Source organism: Galeopterus variegatus, unplaced genomic scaffold (assembly GCF_000696425.1).
Source record: "Galeopterus variegatus unplaced genomic scaffold, G_variegatus-3.0.2 Scaffold622, whole genome shotgun sequence".
Taxonomy (NCBI): domain Eukaryota; kingdom Metazoa; phylum Chordata; class Mammalia; order Dermoptera; family Cynocephalidae; genus Galeopterus; species Galeopterus variegatus.
The window spans coordinates 47,800-55,811 of NW_007726733.1; the positions used below are offsets into that span (position 1 = coordinate 47,800).

General features: G+C 47.0%; 1 protein-coding gene across 1 annotated transcript; it reads left to right on the forward strand.

Moving 5' to 3' along the window:
- The first annotated feature begins 2,453 nt into the window (after positions 1-2,453).
- LOC103588844 (tubulin alpha-1B chain) lies at positions 2,454-4,484 on the forward strand. The gene is made up of 3 exons (XM_008570659.1): positions 2,454-2,683; positions 2,862-3,010; positions 3,331-4,484. The coding sequence occupies exons 1-3, from the start codon at positions 2,563-2,565 to the stop codon at positions 4,309-4,311; spliced, it is 1,251 nt and encodes a 416-aa protein (XP_008568881.1). The 5' UTR covers positions 2,454-2,562; the 3' UTR covers positions 4,312-4,484.
- Positions 4,485-8,012: the final 3,528 nt, after the last annotated feature.

Here is an 8,012-nt window from a genome sequence, read left to right on the forward strand (position 1 = left end):
GGGGAGGGGGCTCCGGGTCGGAGACCGCCTCTGCGGTGGCCAGGCCGGGCGCCGAGTGGGCGCGCCGGGCCGGAGGAGGGGCCCGTGGCCGCGGCACCGCCTATGCCCGCCCGCCCCTCCTCAGCCGCTACTTAAGAAGCTTCAGCACCACCCCCGCCTCAGTGTGTTACTTACCTCGACTCTTAGCTTGTCGGGGACGGTAACCGGGACCCGGTGTCTGCTCCTGTCGCCTTCGCATCCTAGCCAATAGCGACCATGGTGAGTGGGCCGCGGGGCGCCTTGTCCCCTTCGGGAAAACAGGAAAAAGCGAGGCGGGTAGGCGCGGTGGGCCTGGGACCACTGCTGTCCATTTGAAGAGTAAAAACCGTGGCAGGGGCTGGCTGGTTAGCTCAGTTGGTTAGAGCCTGGTGTTGATAACACCAAGGTCAAGGGTTCCGATCCCAGTTTCCGCCAGCCGCCAAAAACAACACAAAAAAATCGAGGCCATGGCGGGACTAGATGACACCCGGGTTTGTGGGGAATGGCGGGCCCCGCCGGGAGTTTTTCTCTAACTCTTGGGAGGGAAGCGAGGACGCCCGCTTCCCTTCTCCGTATTTGGAGCTCTTGTTTAGCACTTAATACCTGGGCTGGGCGTCTCAAAACCCTATAGTCTTCTTCCCGCGTGTGCCCTTCCCCCCTCCTTCCCCCGCCTTTGGCGGGCACGCGCGCGGAATCTCCCCGCCCTCACTTCCTTCTCAGCGCCAAAAGCGGGGGCGGGAAGGAGCATGAGACAAAAGCGCACGCGCGACCGTTACTTTCCCGCCGTTGCAGTTTGCGCGTGCGCTCTTGGTAGCTGACGGCCTATAGCCGTAGGGCGTGTCTCTTTTTTTGGACTGGCGGGTAAAGGGATCGAATCCTGAACCTTGCTGTCCTCAGCTAATTTAAAAAAAAATAAAAGCAATAAGAGGAATGTGGGGAAGGGTTTGACAGCGTATACCACCTTATACCAATGTATTAGGACAGTTACATCCCAGCAGCCTGTAGAGGCCATCTGTCTCTCCCTTCTCCATTAGGAACGCGTTTAGGAGCAGGTGGTGGTGGTAAGGGATTTTTGAGGGAACGGAAATCGGATCTTGGCCCAGATCTGGGCCGCTGATAATCCTCTGCTGCGCCCGGACAGATGTGGAGGTACTGGGCTGATGCCAGTGCCTGCGGGCAGGGGAGGATGGATGGCGACAGCTGCGCCTCTGCAAACGTGGCCATTGCGGGCCTCTGCTGCCGTGCGGCTCTACTGGCCGCAGGGGGGCGCGGGCGTGCACACCCGGAATTGCTCGTTCATCCTGTGCTGCAGAGCCCCGCCCCTTGTCCCTGTGGCCAGACATTTCCTCTGCAGTGCTCTGGCCATGTGCTTCCTGTACCAGGAGCTGCCGGGAAATCTGGCCATCCAGTCAGAAGTGGGATTCAAAGGCCTGAGCGCTGGGTGGATGGCCTCCCCCAAAGGAGGAAGCTGTGACTAAGCTCTCTTGATCTATAGGAGTCTTTCCCGATTTAGAGGAAGGAGGGAAAGAAATTTATTAAAAGCAATGTACATCAGTCAATGTAGCTGTTCTCCCCTACCAAACCAAAAAGTATTACATTTTAAGTTGTTTCAAAAGAAGAAATTTGTAAGATTAAGATTCCATGAGTGTTTTGTTCCACTTCACAGTTACCAAAATATTAATTTAAATACTTATATTTCAAGGTGAAAAGACCCACAATTTCTTCCAACATCTTGATGTTAGATTTTTCCAATAAAATAAATGTATATTAGAGGTAAGTTAGTGTTTTATATTTATGTAAATATTTGTTCAGATTTATAGGGAAAACATTTTTGTTAATTTTAGCTAAAAATTAGCAAAATATGAAATCCATGTTCATTTTTTATGAAGGCACAAGTCTCCTGCTCACTGTGCCTCTTTAACCACTTTTCTGCTCATGTATTAATTTCTACCATGTCCTTGGTAGGTGAATTAGTCAGCTCAGGCTGCCATAACAAAATACTGGGTGGCTTAAACGACAGAAATTAATTTTTTCACAGCTCTGGAGGCTGGAAGGCCAAGACTAGGGTGCCAGCATGGTCAGGTTCTGGTGAGGGCTCTTTTTCTGGCTGGTAGACAGCTCTCTTCTCGCTGTATCAACACATGGCAGAGAGATCTCTGGTGTCCCTTCCTCTTCTGATAAAGGCAGAGCCCTACTAGATTAGGGCCCCACCCATACGACCTCATTTAACATTTATCACCTCCTCATGGGCCCTATCTCTAAATATAGTCACATTAGGGGTGAAGGCTTTAATATATAAATTTTGATGGGACACGATTCAGTCCATAGCATTAAATTTAAGTAATTTAGGTGTGTTACCTCAACTCTTAGCTTGTCGAGGACAGTAACTGGGACCTGGTGTCTGCTCCTGGTGCCTTTGCATCCTAACCAGTAGCCACCCTGCATGAGTGCATCTCTGTCCATGTTGGCCAGGCTGGTGTCCAGATTGGCAATGCCTGCTGGGAACTCTACTGCTTGGAACATGGCATCCAGCCTGATGGCCAGATGCCAAGTGACAAGACCATTGGGGGGGGAGATGACTCCTTCAACACCTTCTTCAGTGAGACAGGCGCTGGCAAGCATGTGCCCAGGGCAGTGTTCGTAGACCTGGAACCCACAGTCATTGGTGAGTTGACTTCAGTAACACAAGTGAGATCGCAGGGTGCTGGGACTAGAAGGTCTGTCCTGGGGGCTCCATTGATCACACACATGCAGAGTGTCTCTACCCTCCTCACCCCCACCACAGTCGAACAGGCTTGTGCAGGTTCTTAATGATGTGTGGCTGGTTTGCTTTCCTTTTCCAGATGAAGTTCGCACTGGCACGTACCGCCAGCTCTTCCACCCAGAGCAGCTCATCACAGGCAAGGAAGATGCTGCCAATAACTATGCACGTGGGCACTACACCATTGGCAAGGAGATCATTGACCTTGTCTTGGACAGAATTCGCAAGCTGGTAAACGCCATATATAAATTTGTGTTTCAAATGGGGGGGGGGGGGGCGTCCAGTGCAAATTTAACCATATGACAACATTCATTCTTTGGTGCCTGCCAAAACGTGGAATGGTTTGCTTGCTGTGTTAATTGGACTTCTAAACCAGATAGTTCCTGGGTTGTGGGATAATTTTGGGGGGTGCCTGTTTTGCCAAGTCCTTATCCTTACCATTACTCTGATATCATTCATGATTTAGAGAAAAAGTAAACAGAAGTTCTAAGTAAGAAAAGTGTCCTGGCATTAAATACTTTTTTAAATTTTTTTATTTTTATCCTTTACAGGCTGACCAGTGCACAGGTCTCCAGGGCTTCTTGGTTTTCCATAGCTTTGGTGGAGGAACTGGTTCTGGGTTCACCTCCCTCCTGATGGAACGTCTCTCTGTTGATTATGGCAAGAAGTCCAAGCTGGAGTTCTCCATTTACCCAGCCCCCCAGGTTTCCACAGCTGTAGTTGAGCCCTACAACTCCATCCTCACCACCCACACCACCCTGGAGCACTCTGATTGTGCCTTCATGGTAGACAATGAGGCCATCTATGACATCTGTCGTAGAAACCTTGACATTGAGCGCCCAACCTACACTAACCTTAACCGCCTTATTAGCCAGATTGTGTCCTCCATCACTGCTTCCCTCAGATTCGATGGAGCCCTGAATGTTGATCTGACAGAATTCCAGACCAACCTGGTGCCCTATCCCCGCATCCACTTCCCTCTGGCCACATATGCCCCAGTCATCTCTGCTGAGAAAGCCTACCATGAACAGCTTTCTGTAGCAGAGATCACCAATGCTTGCTTTGAGCCAGCCAACCAGATGGTGAAATGTGACCCTCGCCATGGTAAATACATGGCTTGCTGCCTGTTGTACCGTGGTGATGTGGTTCCCAAAGATGTCAATGCTGCCATTGCCACCATCAAGACCAAGCGCAGCATCCAGTTTGTAGATTGGTGCCCTACTGGCTTCAAGGTTGGCATTAATTACCAGCCTCCCACTGTGGTACCTGGTGGAGACCTGGCCAAGGTACAGCGAGCTGTGTGCATGCTGAGTAACACCACAGCCATTGCTGAGGCCTGGGCTCGCCTGGACCACAAGTTTGACCTGATGTATGCCAAGCGTGCCTTTGTTCACTGGTACGTGGGTGAGGGGATGGAGGAAGGAGAGTTTTCTGAGGCCCGTGAGGACATGGCTGCCCTTGAGAAGGATTATGAGGAGGTTGGTGTGGATTCTGTTGAAGGAGAAGGTGAGGAAGAAGGAGAAGAATACTAATTATCCCTTCCTTGCAGCCCTGCAGCATGTCATACTCCCAGAACTTCAGCGTTAGCTGACAGGTATTAAAGCTTTCTGGTTAGATTGTCTTCATTCAACTGTGATTATGTTTTGTCCATATGTACCTGTACAATTTTTGCATCATGTCTCAAAGTAAAGCCTTCAGCAAAGTCTTGTCTCGTGCTTTTCTAAAACAGCCTTGATATTTGCATTTAGAGTCTCTGCAACAAGATGTTAACATCAAGGACCCCACTTGCTGTCTATGTACCTCTGTAAAGAAAAGAGCACAGGGCTGGAAAAGTAGGAGATCTGGATTCTAACACCAGTTTGTTACTTCAACCTCAACCTTTTCATAGGGAGCTTGGAAAATTTGGCTCTTGAGATTACAGTTGGGTAATAACTAATGAATTAGGTATAAGAAGTAATTTTGAATATCCTGCAAATGACTGCTGTTAAAAGGACATAGTCTGTTGGTGTAATTTCTTTTTAAAAATCTTAGAATCACTAAACTGGAAAATAGCTAGTCAGAAGAATATCAGGGTGATGAGCTAAAAGCTGTATAGAGCTGTATCCCCAGCTCTATAAAGATGGGGAAAGTTACCAAACCAGAATTCATGGTGGTCAACAAAAGTCCTAGGGGAGGAAACCAAATATTGAATAAGCCATTTTTATTGGTGGGAAAGGACTGCATTATATAGGAGGATAAAGTATTTGTGAAGGTTAGGATAAGAGTACAATTTACAGCACTTGGCATAGTTTACATTCTTTTATTTATTTTTTTTGAAAGATGACCGGCAAGGGGATCTTAACCCTTAACTTGGTGTCAGCACCATGCTCACCCAATGAGCTAACTGGCCATCCCTATTTGGGATCCTAACCCGGGGCCTTGGTGTTATCAGCACCACACTCTTGCTGTCTATGTACCTCTGTAAAGAAAAGAGCACAGGGCTGGAAAAGTAGGAGATCTGGATTCTAACACCAGTTTGTTACTTCAACCTCAACCTTTTCATAGGGAGCTTGGAAAATTTGGCTCTTGAGATTACAGTTGGGTAATAACTAATGAATTAGGTATAAGAAGTAATTTTGAATATCCTGCAAATGACTGCTGTTAAAAGGACATAGTCTGTTGGTGTAATTTCTTTTTAAAAATCTTAGAATCACTAAACTGGAAAATAGCTAGTCAGAAGAATATCAGGGTGATGAGCTAAAAGCTGTATAGAGCTGTATCCCCAGCTCTATAAAGATGGGGAAAGTTACCAAACCAGAATTCATGGTGGTCAACAAAAGTCCTAGGGGAGGAAACCAAATATTGAATAAGCCATTTTTATTGGTGGGAAAGGACTGCATTATATAGGAGGATAAAGTATTTGTGAAGGTTAGGATAAGAGTACAATTTACAGCACTTGGCATAGTTTACATTCTTTTATTTATTTTTTTTGAAAGATGACCGGCAAGGGGATCTTAACCCTTAACTTGGTGTCAGCACCATGCTCACCCAATGAGCTAACTGGCCATCCCTATTTGGGATCCTAACCCGGGGCCTTGGTGTTATCAGCACCACACTCCTGAGTGAGCCACGGGCCAGCCCATAGTTTACATTCTTTGAAATACATAGTTTGGCTACGTCTAAAGGACTTAGAGGAGATAGGCAAGGGATGCAAATAGAGGATTTAACCTAGGAGATAATGCAGATTTCAAATGCAGGAAGCACAGGGCCAATTATTAAAGTTGTTTTCTTTAAGGTTTTTTTCTTATTCTGTACATCCTATACATTAACACAGTAGTTATTAGCTCCCAAAAGACACTGATCTGGTGCAGACATTTCAGAGAAAAAGCTCTGGTGGGTGGCGCTGCGAGCCTAGCATAGCAATATAAATGTAGCCACCATAGGCCCCTTGGAAGGCAGACACCAGGGTTTTAAAGCACTTAGGACCCCAAGCTGACCTAGTGATAAAATGGAGATTAAAGGTTTTGAGTTAGTGCTGAAGTCACTGAAGAAGACCATCTTGAGATGTCTGTAAACCATCTGAAATGTTAAAGTCCTCTTTTCCTGCAAAACCATCAGGAAAGGCAGCTACACCTGAGCCTGAGGAGCAGCACACCAATACAGAGAACAGCTTGCTTCCCAGGAAGGTATCCTGTGGCCTAATAGCAGGAAAGCACACATTCAGTGCAGACAGTGCCATGGTGCTTTTCCAGAGTTCTGAGGCACAAGGCAGGTAGGAACAGGACTGAGAAGCAGCCAGAGTTTAAACTGTATCTAATGTTTTGGGTTTTTTTAAAATTTTACTTTATTGTTTCTTGAGGAGGAAGGATGTGTTAGACTGTTCATATTTTTAAGAAAAAAGATTTAGGGCTGACCCGGTGGCGCACTCGGTAGAGTGTGGCGTGGCCCTAATGTAAACTTTAAATTCTAAGGTTTTAGAAAACTTATTTACTCTCTTTCCAGGCCCAGGTCTCTTTAACCACCTCTTGAAAAGTTGAGTCTCAGGGAAGAGGACTTGAGAATAGAGAGAGGCATTTCGTTTTGTTCTGTTACTAGTCAGGCCCCTTTAACCTTCCAGGTCTATTTTCCCATTTGCACTGAAGATTTCTATTCTACCTTTTTCAGATGGGGTAGCAAGTAAGGCAATGGAATTTGGAAGAACCTGGATGTGTGTTAGAGATGTGTGTCCAAGCTTAGAAGATGAGAGGCAGGGCACCCCAGGTCTTGACAGTTCTGCTCAGCCATACCCCAGAACAAAGAATGAGCCACTTATTCAGAAAAGATATAGAAATAAGAAAAAGCCAATGGAGGGTTTACTTAGAGATGACAAGGATGGTGATAATGGTAATTAACCTCAACTACATCAACACCTTTAATTTATACCCACCCCCTTTTTTTTTTAACACCAGAATGCTGAAATGCCTTCACAACTCAGCCTCCTTGAGGTCACTGTTAAAATGGGAGGAGCCCACTGCCTCATTTTACAGATAACAGATTTAACTGGCAGGGAAAAAAAGGAATTGGTACCACAGCCCTGTGTCGTGCCTTGTAGGATCAGGAGTCTTAAATGTTGCCTGCCACAGATCAGAGAGAACATGGGTCTTTCAGCCCTATGGGGGACCTAGATTGTGATCTAGGGACATGCTCAGACTAAAAGGCTTGAGCAAGAGAGGAGGGAAGAGCATTTTATTCGAAGGTGCCACCTTCCCCTCCCAATCCCATCAAACTCCTGGCAAATTCCTTAATGCCCTGTAGATGGCACCCCTGACAAGGAGTTCTCTGTCCAGGGCAGCCAAGCTCAGATTTGTGAACTCTGCCCTTGCTGTCACCTTGGAGCTGAACCTAAAAGATGCACAACAAACAAGAAGTGACTGACCTGGCCTCCCAAGCATTCACACCAGTCACTTCTTGTTCTGCCCATGACTGGAGGCAGCTGTGCCTTGTGCTAGGCTACTGTAAATCAGGCAGCCACAAGAATCCCCACACCCAAGCCTCTGACCTCAGCCTCTGCCTCTGAAGTGCTTCCCCTGGGTGGAGTGGGTATGAAAATATGGCCTTGGGGTCAACATGTAGTAAGGGAGGAGCATGTTGCCACATCAGTTTTTATTTTTATTTTTGGTCTTTTTTGTGACCGGTAAGGGGATCGCAATCCTCGGCTTGGTGTTGCCCGCACCGTGCTCAGCCAGTGAGCGCACCGGCCATCCCTATATAGGAT